The sequence below is a fragment of the Phycodurus eques genome, chromosome 22 (assembly GCF_024500275.1).
Source record: "Phycodurus eques isolate BA_2022a chromosome 22, UOR_Pequ_1.1, whole genome shotgun sequence".
Classification (NCBI taxonomy): Eukaryota; Metazoa; Chordata; class Actinopteri; order Syngnathiformes; family Syngnathidae; genus Phycodurus; species Phycodurus eques.
Genome location: NC_084546.1, coordinates 3,003,370 through 3,019,719, shown reverse-complemented (window position 1 = coordinate 3,019,719; position 16,350 = coordinate 3,003,370). Strand labels below are relative to the sequence as shown.

At 41.7% G+C, this 16,350-nt stretch overlaps 1 protein-coding gene across 4 annotated transcripts; it reads right to left on the bottom strand.

Moving 5' to 3' along the window:
• Positions 1-6: 6 nt before the first annotated feature.
• impdh1b (IMP (inosine 5'-monophosphate) dehydrogenase 1b) lies at positions 7-14,617 on the bottom strand. Of its 4 annotated transcripts, none has more exons than XM_061667903.1 (17): positions 14,507-14,617; positions 14,223-14,393; positions 10,308-10,406; positions 10,138-10,209; positions 7,312-7,360; positions 5,740-5,841; positions 5,575-5,649; positions 5,292-5,498; positions 5,023-5,110; positions 4,764-4,963; positions 4,585-4,675; positions 3,757-3,852; positions 3,453-3,596; positions 2,397-2,541; positions 2,176-2,319; positions 2,017-2,100; positions 7-1,209 (listed from the first exon to the last, which is right to left on the bottom strand). In XM_061667903.1, exons 1-17 carry the CDS (start codon positions 14,539-14,541, stop codon positions 1,188-1,190), a joined length of 1,824 nt encoding a protein of 607 aa, XP_061523887.1. In that variant the 5' UTR covers positions 14,542-14,617; the 3' UTR covers positions 7-1,187. The 4 variants fall into 4 exon arrangements, with proteins under 4 accessions (XP_061523887.1, XP_061523888.1, XP_061523889.1 ...); XM_061667904.1 differs by having other exon boundaries at positions 10,138-10,206; positions 14,507-14,616; XM_061667905.1 differs by lacking the exon at positions 10,138-10,209 and having other exon boundaries at positions 14,507-14,614.
• Between the last annotated feature and the right edge of the window lie 1,733 nt (positions 14,618-16,350).

Genomic DNA, 16,350 nt, shown 5'->3' with positions numbered 1-16,350 from the left:
GACAAGAACAGTTTGATTTCTTTATTTGTTTCACCAAATTGAACAGTAAAGCAGCTTCCCCTCTGCAGTGCTTTTTCGACGGTAAACAGGTGGTCCCCCAAAACAAATACTGCCCTCGTATACCAAGCTTCTCAATTCAGGATGAAAAAAAATAAAAATGTTTTAAAGTCTGCATATGAGGAACGCAAAGCTTATATTTTCATGTACCTTTTGTGCAGTCTCTTTACATTACAAGACTTAGCAAGTTGAGCGAACCCAGTGCAGGGCGAAGTACTTAAGCCTTATGTAGAAACTGTGGGGCTTTAGCATAAGGCTTCATCAAATACATTAACAGTCAAACGTTTGGAGACGGTTTCTCATTCAACAGCATGAGAAAGTGTGGCCAAACTTTTGACGAGTAGTGTACATAATACGCCTTGGAAAAACACGCGCAGCAAGTCATTTTGTAACGGAGACTGTCCACTTTAAAGTACCATTAAAGCATCCAGCAAAAACAACCAGTCGTAATAAAAAGGAAACGGGGCAGAAATGGTGTAACACATGTAACAGGCTGTTTGTTTACGCTAGATTTGATTTTGACGTTACAAAAGGAGCACGTATAAATATAATTGGCAGTACGTATGCAGTTACAACAAAGCGGGATAAAAATACAACCGTGTTGGGCTCGTGGAAAAAGAACATGCATATCAAAAACCCTTTGTCCCTCAATTTAAAGCCCAGAAGAGACTATACAGCCTTTATAACAAACTCACTCGTGGAAACATACCTGATTATATTCAGTTTTTGGTCCCGTCGTGTGATTTTTAAGCTCATGAATGAGTGGAGCCGGGTCTGCTGATTGCAGGCGGCGCCCGAGGCTCCAAAGTAAACAATAGAATTCACGGAAAGAAAAAAAACAAAAACACGACCACAAACCAAAAAACGCGAGACTCAAATGTGTCGTCAAGGAATATCCGGAAACCCTGATGTGCCGCGTCTTGCGTGCAAGGCGCCCTCCGTGAATACCTCACCCCTGGGCTGCCCGCTTGATGTTGGTGGAGAGTCAGGGGTGGAGATGAGCTACAGGTGAACTTCATGGTGGGTGGGGTGGGAGGTTTATTGTCAGTTAAACATTTGGTCACTTTTTTTTTTTTTTTTTCCTTTTTTTTTCCTTCTTAAATAAGGTGGTGTGGTGGCCCATCCGCAGCTCAGTAAAGACGCTTCTCGTAACTGTCGAGGTGAAACCCAAGGAAACATAATTAGTGCCGGATGTGTGATTTCAACAACGCTATCCATTTTGCTGAATGGTTAGCTGCTGCATTGAAAGAGACTCAAGCACATGCCAGACAACAGTTATTAGACCATTTTGTTAAAGCTGTACTGTGTTCCTGAAAAAGTTAATCAACTATTTTTGTTAGCAGCCCCATTAGAAGACATGCAGTTAAGCTCAACATCACAGTTTTGAGTTATTTCATTTTTACGTATATTTTATCCTGGAAATGACAATGTGTCAAAAGACTATTTTTGTCAAAAATTTACATGCGCTAATTAATCCATACAAGGATATCGAATGCTCTACCTTGGGGGGCTTGAGCCCTTTGCTCTCGACCATGCCAAGACAATTTGGTAGAAAAGAATGGATGTCCTTAAAATTGACCAGCATTATTAATACTACTAATAATTTAAAAAAAAAAATGGTAACAGTTTTCATTAACATCCCTTATCCTACAGTCTATAACGATATTTCCAGGCTTTTGATGGTCACATTGAGGTCTTGAGCTCGACACCCATGCTCTTGACGATGCTCGAATGATTAGGCGTTTTCTCAAAATTGTCCAAAAATTATTTGGTTAAAACAAAATGAAAAATGTATTTGTTTTGTTACTTTAACATAAAATAAATCGCTAACTCAAAATGTAGATGATAATAGCCAGTTTCATAAATAAAATGCATATTCGCTAACATCTGAAGCTATTTTTTTATGATTTAATTGGTTAAGCACAAAGCAGGCTCTCGGCTGGAAAAAGTGCTACTTACGAGTGAAGTCCGTGAACACCTCCTTCCACCTGTGCAGACATGGTTCTCTTCTCAAACTTGAGCTCTCCAGAGTACATCATGGAGCTGACAATACAGCAAATATGCATTCAGCTGCTGTTGTTGAATTGTACGCGTAAAAAGAATTGATGCCGTCCTTACCGGAGCACCGAGAGACTCTTGGCCCCGATGTCCTGGCAGCCGTGTTGGATACCGGCTATGAGGTAAGGTACAAACTTGTGGATGGAGCCCTTGTCCTGCACCGAGCCAGACACGCCCTGGGCCACCTTCACTGCGTCGCCCTCGCTGTTATTTAGAAGAACACCTCTCACTTCTCCATCTCTCGCTTCATTTGTATGTGATCAAATGTGGCTTGAGCGCACCTGAAGTAACGTTTCTGGCTGCTGGTGCTCTTCTCCATGGCGTCCAGGGAGCCCATACCGCGGTACTTTTTCAGCCGCACGCCGTCTGAGAAGAAGTACTCACCGGGAGCCTCAGTGGTCGCCGCCAGCAGGGAGCCCATCATGACTGCGGCACCAAAAGATGGAGAGAATTATTTACATAAGAAATGAATTTGTGAAGTTTCTTATTGGGCCTTGAGCTTGACACCTATGATGTAGACCGTACAAGGATAATTTGGCGGTTCCTCAATATTGCGCCAAAATGTTCTTTTATTATTACAATTGCAACTTTCATTAATATCCCTTTTCATTCTTTCCGGGCTTTTTGCTAGCCACATGCTGACAGCAAGGTTGACTACGTTATAGACTATCACTATTCATCATTTTCAAAAATGGCAAAAAAAAATTGGGATTAATAACCCTTTTCCTAGAGTCTTATACGTTCTTTCCAGGCTTCTGCCAGCCTTGAGTTTGGCACCTGCGCTCCAGACTATGCTAGAATGATTTGGAGCACATGAGCTCGTGCTTAACATTATTTCCAGGCTTTTGCCGGCCAGATATGGCGCTCAAGTTTGACACCTGCACTGCCTCTAGGCTATGCTCAAATGTATTGACATTTTCTTCAAAATTGTCCAATATTACTACTGATCATTCTCCTTTCCCTTCAGTCTTACATTCTTCCCAGGCTTTTGCCAGCCACATACGGACTTCAAGTTTGAATATGCGCTCTCGACTACGCCAGGATGATTTGGCATTTCCTTTAAATATATCACGACTCACATTTTTTTTTTTTTAAATACCAACATAGTTTTTATGAACAACCCCTGTCCTAAAGTCTTCTTGGCTTTTGGCAGACATATGGGCTTGGATGATTTAGCACAAAAAAACAGATTGTTTCCTCAAAATAAAAAAAGGATTATCATTATAAAATGGCAATTTTTTATTAATATTTCTATCATACCTCATGAATGGACCAGTAAAAGAACAATGACTTCCTGTGTCGTCGTCCCCCCCCCCCCCCCCCCCCCGCATTCTTACCTGTGGATGCTCCGAGGGAGAGCGCCTTGACCACGTGTCCCACCGTCTGGATGCCGCCGTCGGCGATAACTGGCACGCTGAAGCGCCGGGCGTACTCGGCCACCTTGTAGACCGAGGTCCCCTGAGGCCGCCCACATGCCATGACTGCAAACGTCGCCAACGCAGCGAATTACACAACAGACGCGGATAATTGGGAGAGACATTACCTTGGCAACCCAGAACAGGAAGATAACCAAAGCGACCAATAGCGGTTTCTGGGCTGCTGTTACCACCAGACACATTGAGAACACAATTGTATGAGCACCTTCCTGCGTGATGCAGATGGAGCCGCAGCCCATGCCGACCCGCAGTGCGTCCACTCCGGCGTCGATCAGATTCTTGGCTTGCGCCGCTGTCACCACTGCGAAAGAAATGGGTCAATTAAAGCAAGTGGTGGGCCACCTATGGCACATGATGGGAAATTTTAAGAGGAACCATTGTTGGGAGGAAAAAAAAAAAAAATGTCACAAACCAATAAGAAGGGATCTACAGATTGAGTTTATAAGACCTTTTATAAAACCACTGAGTTAAAATTAAGACCATCATTATATCCCAATGTTGGAGATTTTGCAATGTTTTTGATATACTATATAAAATAAGTATTAGATATTTGTTTTAGAGTGATAAAGGGATAAAGGATAAACCAACAAAACTTACCTACTGAAACACAACAAAATGAAACATTTACCGAATTAAGCCTCCTGTTATATTATGTTTAAAAATGGCCAGTCATTCATTTTCTGTAACACAAAAATAAAAATACAACTTATTCTGCTTGTCTTACATTTCTTCTTTTAATTATATATTTTTTTAAAATTATAAAAACACCCCCTACATGACACAAGGGGCCAAAAAGGAATGTCTAATTTATATAATTTTCTTTCTTGACAATCAGAATTATTTCCAATATATTCCATATATAACACACACACACACACACACACACACACACACACACACACACACACACACACACACACACACTTACTTACTTCCACAAGAGTGAATAAATGAGAGGAGGGTTAAGCTAATTCTATAATATGGCATTCACATTTTTGCATTTCTTTTCATGTTTAAAGCTTTATGCACGTACCATTTCCACCCACCACTTGCAATTCGGGAAATTTCTGCTTGATGTAGTTAATCATGTTGATCTGAAACACGGAGTTGCCTTGTGACGAGTCCTGGAGGGAATGTTTTTTTTTTTTATGAAAACATGTGACAGGAAGTGCACAGTTGCTGCAGGCAAAAAAGCGCAGTAAAAAGACCCACTAGAACCACCACGTCCACGCCCGCCTGCACTAGGAGGTCCAGCCTGTACTTGTCATCGTCACGGGTGCCAATGGCGGCGCCGCACAGCAGCTGCTTGCGCGAGTCTTTGGAGGCCAGCGGGTAGTCCCGGTTCTTCTTCAGATCCGTCCTGGCGATGATGGCCACCAGCTCGTCGTTGTCGTTCACGATGGGGAGCTTACCTGGTTTGCAGCAAGAACTTTAACAAACAAAACACAAACAAACAGAGTGGTGTTTTTACCTTTTTTGCTGCGCTGCAAAATGTCATTTGCTTCTTTTAGAGTGACACCAGCCGGAGCGACCACCAGCTCCTCCCTCTTTGTCATCGCCTGAAACAGCACAAGCGCACTATTTATATATATATATATATATATATATATATATATATATATATATATATATATATATATATATTTTTTTTTTTTTTTTTGCATATTCATGTATCCCAGGGTAGGCTATTGTATGGATTCCCAGCCCCTAATTGGAACACGACTGGAGTCTGGCACACACCTCCGCCAGGGTCTTGTTATGTTCCTTCTCCGACAGAAAGTCGATGTCCCTGGAGGTGACGATGCCCACCAGCTTTCCGCCCATCTTGCCCGTCTCCGTGACGGGTATGCCCGAGAAGCCGTGGCGCACTTTGGCCTCCAGCACGTCGCCGACCGTCTGGCGGGGGCTCATGACCACAGGGTCCGTGATAAAGCCTTGCTCGAATCTCTGAAACATGAATCGTGTGTATAGACATGACTCAATAAATCACTGGGTTGATGACGACTGGATACCCACGGCTTACCTTGACCTTGCGGACCTCGTTGGCTTGGAATTCGGGCGTGCAGTTGTGGTGGATGAAGCCAATGCCTCCCATTAGCTACAAAGTAAATATTTGTTTTAATTGATAACCATAACAATAATAATCATAATAATAAAAAATAAAGTACCCATTTTATCAACATCTTACCGCCATTGCGATGGCCATGGCCGACTCTGTGACGGTGTCCATGGGGGAAGAGATGAGCGGGGCCTTCAATGTGATCTTCTTGGTCAGTGCTGATGTTAAGTCCTGACAGGCAAAAACATTTTAATAATATAAATCATAAGCAGTTGTATTCATAATCCTTCAGACGAATAACACACAATGCAAATAAATCCACTAATTATCAAGTAAAACTGTCAATAAAACAAAAATGGAAAATCAAGACACTGCTCATTTCAATGACACAAGCAAAGCCATGAGTAGGAAAAACAATTGTCATTAACTGAATAAATATGTTCTAAAAAGTTGTTTAAAAGGTTTTTTTTATCAATAAAACAATACAAATAAAACAAGAAAAGGCTTGTTCTAATGGCAAATGAGCCACTGCCCTGAAAAAATAAAAACAAATTCATAAAAACGTTGAATAAAAAACAGTCAAATCAATGAATTTGTAAATTTAATAAATATAGTAGAAAAAGCTATATTTACATGGTAAAAAAAAAAAGAGACCGCTACTTTCAACGCCAGCGTGTCTTGCACATGAGCCACAGGGGAGCGCCATTTTATCTTGAAACTAAAACAGGAGCTGAATGAGCAAATCAACGAGTCTTTTTGTCAAGTACACATTTTTATCAGAAGAGTGACACTAACTTCCCACAGCTGAATCTATCTGCGTGACAATAATTACAACAACATTCCTAGCATGTGGTGAAGGGGCGAACGAATCCTTATCAGACGTAAACGAGCGAGGCGGCTGCTTTTCTCACATGGCGAGAGCTAGGGGGGGAATAAATGGAAGTCAGCTCTGACTTCCATTTAGAGAGCACACACTGAGCTGTGAAATTCCAGCTGGGAGATGCGAACATGTGACTGTACACACACTATACACACACACACACACACACATGACCTCTGTGACACCTCGACCCAGACTGTGGAAGAGATCCATTTCAAGCCAAATGTAGACTTGTTTTTGCTCGTCAAGCGTGAATGGACACACTGTACAGAGACCAAGTAGGATTATTTAACATATATTAATTTGTTCATATATTGTTTTATATTTTAATTGTTTATATATTTGTTTTTTATTTTAAAAATAAGCATCTTTTGATGGTTTTCTTCCAATACGTCTGTCGTCATGCAATTTTCTTTCCTCGAAATATCGCAATGACGTCATATAACTGGAAACGCGAGCTTTTTCCACTTTTTGCTTGAAACGATGAACAGACCTCCTAACAGAACACATGGTGGGGGAAGAGAGACTACAGATATCAATTAACCAAAAACTGACAGATGAACGAAGCGCAGGAAGGGGGATTTGCTCTAAACCCGCCTGAGATTATCTCATCCGTGGCCAATCACTTGGGAGAGGCGGATGAGATGAGCAATCGAAGCAGACGTGAACAGCAGGCTGAAGGGAGCGGCGTCAAATGCGAAAATAATAAAAAGAAACAAGGCTATTTTTGTTTCACAGTCAGGTTTGAGGTTTGCCGTGACAGATGTGCGTCTAGACGGAGGAATAAGGAGGCACCTTCACCCACACGACAGCGTACTCACCACTTCGTCTGAGGTGAAGTCGATGAAGCCTGGCAGGATCAGGAAGTCACTGAAAGACAACACAAAAAAAGGACAAAAAGTCAGAGGCTAACGTTAGAAAGCGGATATCCAAAATTTCCTGCCGTTTGTCTGTAATGTATTGACATAAAAATGTCGTCAAAAAACATTACAATCAGTTGAAATACCTCAACGTTAGCAAATGTATTTTTGCTCTTCGTATTTAGCATTATGATTTTAGCATTTATGTACACTGTAATATCTGTGATGCCCCCATTGGTGGGATGAATGAAGTTTGTGTGAGTAGTTTTACTCAATTGCAATCTTGTTTATACTTGTACGGCCATTTACAATGTTAAAATGTTACTTTAAAAAACTGTCTGTACAGTTAATAAAGACTTTATTCACTTTTCAATTGACATAACATTCCAAAAATACGCGGCTGGACGGTTGTGTTTGCGCCCACACGCCCACAAACATCCGTGTTGAGACCAGCAGGAATTCCAGAAAAGCATCTGTTAGCAATTAGCTGCTGCAGCAAAGTTCAGCCGCGACATCGCAAAAAAAAAAAAAAACAACAACAAAAAAAAACAAAAGAAAAAAAAAACAAGACGAGATTGTCAATGAGGTGTTGCCTGCACATGCAATGTTCCCCCGCAATATTGATTTTTGAAGTGCTGTGTGACTGCTGGGGTGACACAGATTTGGTGTGCAACAGGGATGGGTGAAAGAAAGAAAAAGCCTATGGTGCAAAAAGTCTTGAAAAAGGGTCCAAAATCAACTGTATTCCTGTCTTTATAAAAGTATATTCCAAATATTTGGGGGGGCGTTAATCATTAGATTAATGTATTAAATTGATAAACATTAAAATTACATCTGAAAACAATGACACAGATTTAGAGAGTATTTTTTTAAAAATATGTTTTAAAAACAAACACTCATAGCATTTCATGCCTACCTCAAAATGTTTTTATTTTTTCAAAAGGTATTGCACTAACTTTACATTATTTAAAATTTTTCCATTTACTGTATTAAGTAATTAAATTACACCTCAAAACAGACAAGTCTTAGTTTTTATTTATTTATTACACGACTCAATTTTGACTATTAGATTAAATGTAAAATCAACCAACGCTAATCAAATTGTGCCTGAATTTATTACAGTAATTTAATATTGTAAGAATTAAATGTTTTAATTTTTGCTTTCTGACTGACCGAGACGCAAAAGAAACTGTCCAACCTAGAGCCGTATGTTCGTTATTCTCCATACTTTGCGCTTGTTCAGTTTAGTAAAAATTGCTTCAATATGGGATTATAGTATTAAATTTGTGCCGTATTTCTTTTTTTCTGGCAGCCGTTACTCTCAAGTTTGTGCATTTTTGCTCATTTTAGGAATTCACGGCACAATGTGACCAGTTGTGGACCAACAACAAGTCCACAAAAACCGCAATATTCCCAGTGTGGTGGTATGTGTCAAGAAGCCAGTCTTTAGTCATATCCATACTGACATGGCATGTCAAGGGATTTTCTGTCCAGAGGGCGATGAGTGCGCTTATTCTTGGAGGCCATTTCGGAGAGTACACAAACATCCATTTTGAGGTTATACAAAAATTAATATACCTTGGACTGGGCCAGCTGGAATTTGACACACCGCGGCTAAGTCACACACTTTTGGAAGTTCCCTGCCTCAAGTTTTCTCCTTCCATTCACATAATTTCAATTAAGGCCGTCATGTGAGCGGCCTTGGAGGAGGCCGCGGTGCGCGTGATTAAGTCACTAATGGGGAACGCGTCTGGAAAAATCAGTCAATCAAAATACTGCCGAGATGCACAGTACGGCCATTTCTGGGTATAATCGCAATGACTTGCCTCGTTATGTCGTCAAATGTGACTTGTAAGTTAGTCATATTGGATACCAGGATGCTGCGATTGGCTGGCAACCAGTTCAGGGTGTACCCCGCCTGCTGCCCGAAGATTGCTGGGATAGGCTCCAGCACGCCCGCGACCCTTATGAGGAGAAGCGGCTCAGAAAATGGATGGATGGATATCAGGATACTAGCGAGTGGTCAGTGAGGTCTAAATCAAATCAGGAAACGAGCGAATTTAATCAATTAAATATGACGGGCCATGCATAGACCACATGCACAGTGATAGTTAGCAAAGGTTAACACAGTGGGCACTCCAAAACACATTTTTGCCATAGGAAATAATGGGAAGTAAGGTAGAATAAAACTATAATAAAGTAAAACTACTCATCCTTAGAAGATGCCTGACAAGACACGTGAATGCCAGAGAATGGGAATGGCTCATCCCTAAGATAGTAGCTACATGCTAGTCCGTGCAATTGTAATTTCATTATATTTACCGCCCGAGTTACACTGAGCGGCCAGGTTCCACTGCCTGTCATCACGATGGTTCAAGTAAACAGAATGAGCTCTTTTGTGCAGTTTTGTTACTGAGCCCAAAAAGTCCCACCTGTATGGCATACTAATTATGCTTGCGTCAACTGTGTAAAATTAACGTGTATTTAATTGCCATCTAATTAATTGCACCGAACAGCCAAGAATAGCTTGATTTACCGACATCGCCGGAAATCCAGTTTTGTTTGAATTTTCCCTACAAAATGTCCAACTTGTTCCGATTTTGGAGGTTCCACTGCAAAGCGATGATGTTGATCCCACGACAACTGATTGCTGACCAAACGTGCGCTCTCATTCGGCGTGTCGTCACGGTGCGATTGACCTCAAGGAACTTTTTACTTGAATTTTACTTGAATCAGGACAGTCATGATAATTTCGTATGAGGTTTCAAACTGACTTGTTCTACTCACTTGTAGGTCAACCCATCTCCTTTAGAGCATAGCTCTTCAGCCGTTTGACCGTCGGAGTGTTGGTCACATCTGCTGGTTCAGAACGTGTTGGCCATTACAAAGCGCTAAGTGATGACACGTGTAAGCGTGTGTGCCTTTCCACAACGAGGTGGAGGGGGGACAAATCTTACTTGTATGTGAGGCCGTCACCGACGGAGAAGAGCTGCTGCGCCGAGAGTCCGTCCTCGGGGACGTAGCCCGTGCCGCCGCTGATTAAGTAATCTGCCATACTGTAAAAGAACGAAAGAAACTAAGATGATACACTATGTTTGCATTTTTTTCCTCATGTTTCCTTTGAATTTTATTGTGTTGTTGTTAGTAATTACTCATGAGTCCCCCTAATTTTCTGTTATTGCGCCTTTTCCCTCAACTACTTTCTTCCGGCTTCTGTTTGGCTACATCCCATCCTTATTTAGGCGTAATTCGCAACGTTCAGTAAAGAACAAATCATCCCACTGTACCCCTTTGTGAAGCTTTTAGGCAGCCGTAGAAACATCTTGAGGCAAGCAGTTAGTTGATAACACAAGTAAGCGCAAATGCCTCTCAAGAACCAAGCACCCGCTGCCTCTTGATGACGTCATACATATAATAAATACGTTGTTTTACCAGGGGATGTCAATATTGCAATGCTCTAGTCGCCACTCTAAAGAACATGACATGAAGAAAACAGTAGACATTACGTTAATTACTATGTAGAGGCATGTTGTTAAAATAATTATAATAATACCTCAACGCTCGACTTGAACGACGCTCATTAACTGGCCTGGGGCCTCAAGGACAAAGACTTGCGTGGATTTCCTCCTAAAACAACGCGTACGCTCAAATCCAGAAAACGTCGTACGCACAAAAATATTCAGATGTATGAAACTCTGCGTACTCGTGAATCCAAGCACATTTCCTTCGTACATTCCAATCAACGTGGAAATGAGCGCACACGTTGGAGTAGCCGACTCCTCCCCGTCCACGCCCACATTTGAATATGCAAATCATATTTAAAAGAAGACTGCACCTGAGACGCCGATCGCTGCATGTACAGAAAAAAAGGAAAATGAGCAAGGTAATGAGAAATATTTTTTCTGGATGTGAAGTTGCTCAATGAAGTGGAGGCGCGCAAGAAAATCCTCTTTGTCCTCACAAATATCAGTGGTTCATTCATAAATACACTGGTTAACAAATGAATTCTCAGTCCTTGCCTCAATTGCATTGTTGAAATCAGCGCTAATGATTCATGTGTCTGGCGTGCAGGTTTATGAGAACAGTTTCCCAGCATCACCTCTAAGTGTCGCCAACGCACCAAAAGCTGCAGAAACGCGCGTACGCCAGACACGAAGTTGGCGTGAGGCACCGCACATTTCCACGGTCATGTCACTCTTGATACACTTTGAACGTTTGCCGCGAAAAAGAACGGGCGTCACGTTTTTGTGCGTGGGCACCTTTTGTACATGAGGCCCCAGGTGACCGACATCTTCTGCTAGCAAACATTAGCGACCTTCAAAAGGCGACGTTACGAGAGAACAGGTTTTAAAACAGCTCCAATATCCGGGCCGAACTGACGGACAGCTCTGCTTGCTTTCTATACGATAACAACTGGCTTTAATTCGAAATCAACGCTATTTTGGGTGATGTTTAAGACATATTTGCTGTAGAACGTTCATACTAGTTGCAGCTGGAGAGGTCACAAAAACATCCACTAAGCATTCTACGCGATCACGCTGATTTCAGGGATAAACAAGTGTAAACAAGAACAGTGCTCGAATAATTAATATGCCAACAGTACATTTAAATCTTACTATACATGCATTGACAGTCATTCGTACGATTAGAATCTTATTGGTCGTCGCATTTGGTGTCAAAAGTGTACGTATACCAACTTTTTTTTTTTTTTTTGGGTCAATGCACGCTCTAATGGGTTTACGTGTGGAGCAAGTTAGCGATTAGCAGCATGCTTCTCTTCTCGCTCGGATGTGCGCATGCCCGATGTCTTCGTGTCAACGCGTGTATGGCTTCTTTCGACTTTTTGAAGGGAATATCTGACAAGCGTTTTTAAATGAGCCGGAGCCGGATCCGGATCACCTGATATCACGCTGAGTTAAGCCCAAGATGCAACGCGATCTCCCGGCTTCGTAGTGTATCAATGTGCAGTAGTTGTAGCCAGGATGCTAACAGGCATGCTAACGTCGGCGTTGAGTGTTACCTCGAGGAAGAAACGAGGGCAGACACGTCGCCCGTGGATGCAAGAAGTGAGTTGTCGTTTTTTCAAAAAAAAAAAAAAAAAAAAAAATTAAAAAGGTATGGCAAGAATGGAAATACTGTGCCGCTGTTTTGTGCCACGGTGCGGGGTTAGTGAATATGTACCAGCCGCCGCCTCGTTACATCCCCTTTCCGCGTGGAGGCGTGCTGATGCTCGCCACGCTGCTGACGTGTGACGTCACTAGCGACGAGGTACGCATGCGTACACGTGGAAGGTGTTTTTTTTTTAATTTTTATTATTTTTTTTAAACTACGAAGAAAAAAATTCACATAAAAATAATTAAAATAACAAATACATTGAAGTAAAATTTAGCGCCTGTAAAAAAGTATTAGATTACACATAAGGATTATTTTTTATGTACTGAACAGGAAACAATATTTACAGATAAATGGGTCCTATAATTGAACTTAGTATCGTATGTCTTTATGTCTCAAACGTGTTCTCTGTCAATCGACTGTCTGTTGTCGTACTAGAGCGGCTCCAACTACCGGAGACAAATTCCTTGTGTGTTTTTTGGACATACTTGATAAAGATGATTCTGATTCTGATGTAAAGCACATTCAGTTACCTTGTGTAGGGAATGTGCTATATGAATAAAGTTGCCTTGCCTTGGCCAATAAAGTAAGCTAAAACAAAAATACATGTTGATCAGGAGCAACACAGGTAAATAACAGGATTATCAATTAAAATCAGAGCAAGAACGATATGAAGCTTCTGCCAAACCCCACACAATATATTTGAAAGTCCCAAGACAAACTTGTTCATTCCAATTTAAAGTGCTCTGAAGTGAATTCCGGTACTTAATGTAAAACTCAATGTAAAACCGGGGCCGGTATAGTTGAACAAAAAGCTATTCTTCTGTTGTATGAATGGCAGCAGGTCGATACACGTTGTACCTGCTCCCGTCTAGTGGAAGGGTATTTAATTGTCACAATACGTCGCTGGCATAAATAGACGAACAAAGGCATTATTTGTAGTAAATAAATGTGTAAAATTGGCACACCTGATGATCGCTCGTGGCACGTTAGGGGTTGGGTATCACTGGTATAGTACATGGTCGTAGTTAGAAATGCACAGTATTGGTTTAAATCACTTTGGGTTTTTTTTGTTTGTTTTTTACACATATTAGCATCTTTAGTATCAAACGGTACTACACAGGTGAGGAGTTGCTTGTCTTCTAGTGTACTGAAAAGCTGACTATCCTGGAGACAGCGAGGGCACGGATAGGTCACCACACAGAAATAAAAGTTGTATGCTGGAAGACAGAAAAAGGCATGTTCAAAATTGGTCTTGGTTCTTACCAGTCTTGGCGTAAATCAACCCAAAATCTGAATGATATAAACTCAAAAGTGTCCCAATTCAGTCAGAAGTTTTCAATTGCGTAAACCTGCAAGTATGTAAGTACTTATGCATTAATACTAGACCTGTTGTGATTCTTGACATTTTCAGACCAAGTCGTTGAGTTGCTCATGCTCACCATATCATCATGTACGAGAACAATGGACAATGTCACACTAAGTGGGGAAACTTCTGCACGCGTGCACTGAGGAGAACGTTATACACAAAGATCGACTGAGTTCCTTTCGGTTGCCATTAAAGTGAGAGTAAGATGACAAGGGGGGATTTGAATGGCTGAAAGTGGGTCATTGGCTCCTTTTCCCCGCGGTGATCCAGGAGAACCTTATTTTTAAAAGCTTGCACTAAGTCTTGTTTTTCAAGCATCAGGCAGTAAGCGAGGGCAGCTTATTATCTGAGTGGCCTTGGAACCGCTCAACCACAGATCGGAACGTCCTACCTCTCTGGGCCCAGTCCGGCCTGGATGCGGGTGGCGCTGTAACGCTGAGCTGCCGTCTCGTGCCGGACGTAGTGCTCCCCACAGGGGTGCGCGTCTCCCCACATCCTCCGCCGGTCCACCTGGTGGCCCTCGTAGACGTCCATCTCTGCTCCAAGTTTGACGTTTGGCTCCCTTGCAAAGTGTAGACTACATTTAGGATTCCACGAGTGAGAACCGTGAAAGTTGTTGTCCAAATATGCTTATCTGGCGGCAGCAGCAAATGTTCCCATGTAGCGAGGACTCACAGGATGCACCTGCCTTGAAAGGAGCCAACAGGCATGTCAGCAAGGGGCGTCACCAAGGAGATTCTCCCAGAGAGCGGGTGTCACCGTGGCAATGTTAAGCCAGCACGGCGTCACCGGACAGAGTTGGAAGTCGCCGTAATGGGGAAACGGGACAAAGCATACCCGGGCCCTGGAGCGGAGAGAGCGGGACGGGTGCGTGTGAAACCATCTATTCCAGACACAGAGGATTTCACTGTGAAGATGAGCATTTTTTTATACAGTGATGCCTATATGAAGTCACATGACCCCCCCCCCCACCCAGTGGACTTCACTGTTCACCTCCAAACAGCAGACGTGTACTACACACTTTACTACGACCACCTGCAGGTGACCGTGGCAGTTAAGATGGAAAATCCTCTTAATCTCCTTCACCACATGCTAACGGATCGGATCTGCCCGGTCGTGTGACATGAAAGGCAGGCCGTCACTCGCAGACCAAATTGGGGACGAGCCGGCTTCAATGAAAGCGCACAGACGCTTTGAATTTGTATTTGCTGTAATGGCCGTCATGCGCGCGGTCACGAGGAGCCAACAAACCGTCTTAAAACTAATTAAGTACAGTCGCACACGCGCACTGGTTTTATTCGAAACTGAATAAAGATTAAAAGTTATCAACTGCATTATAATCATTCACAATGACTGAACCTCTGTCTTTCACTGTTTTGGACTATTTTGGGGGACTTTAAATAACTTCTAATTTTTTTGTGTGTGTAAGTCATTATCAGTGTGTTTGTAGTGGTAAAGTCAATCACAAAAGATAAAAAATTGTGGTGCCCTAACCATTTTAAGGGTGCTTTTTCAGCAGATTAAATTGCATCGCTGCGGTTCACATGATTAGGTCCACCTATGCAATCGCTAAAACATAACAGACTGTTAATGAATACTTAGATAAAAAAGGTTTAGAGAACTGTTTTTTTTTTTTACAAAATATTTATTGCACTTAACATTATTTTTGTATTATATTGAGACACTGAATTAGCACGTCTAACATTAGTAATTAGTTTTTTTGTTTTTTTTAATTAGCTCGATCTCTGTTATTTAATGTGTTTTGACGTACATTTGTTGTATGTTGACGGGCAATACATGCAATTGTTTCCCGTGTCCCCATTAATTGTTATCATGCAGCCAGTCATTAATAGTGATCTAAATAACTATATAACTATAGTTATAAAATAAATAACTATAACTATACTGCTTCATTTGTGTTGTTCAAAGATTTATAATGACTGTAACATCTATGCTAATTTGTGTTAGCCCGTCTGTGGGATTTCGCATGAAGTGAAGAACACGAGGTTTTCATTTGTGCTCGTTTCGATTTTCAGTCTGAATGCTTGGCTGTCCTCCAGCTGCTGCGGAGAAACTTCTGGCACATCATGAAAAAAGTTTCACAAAGCCTGCTTGCGCAACTTCTCTCTCTGCCCCCTTTGTTTTTGGACGTTATTATGAAAGTGTATGACAGGAAGCGGAAAGAAACATTCCCGAGTTGTTATTCGCGAGGCAAATAATACCATTGAGCCGAGTAAGTAGTTTAATTTTTCAATGGCTCCTCCAACTAATATGGCACAATATTTCAGCATACATTGTTAGAACGCTCATTTAAGATGCGAGCCTGCCTGTCCTCGATACTACCTGGTCCAGTATGTGAATTGCATGAAAGAACATCATCTTAACTCATTCAGTGCCAGCCCTCCCAGTTAACATGGATAGTTGACTTCAAAAGCAGTCAGTGGCGCCGAATGTGTTAAAATGGGAATATATAAAACGAGAATCACAATAATAAATAAAAGAGGACTGAGTCATGTTAA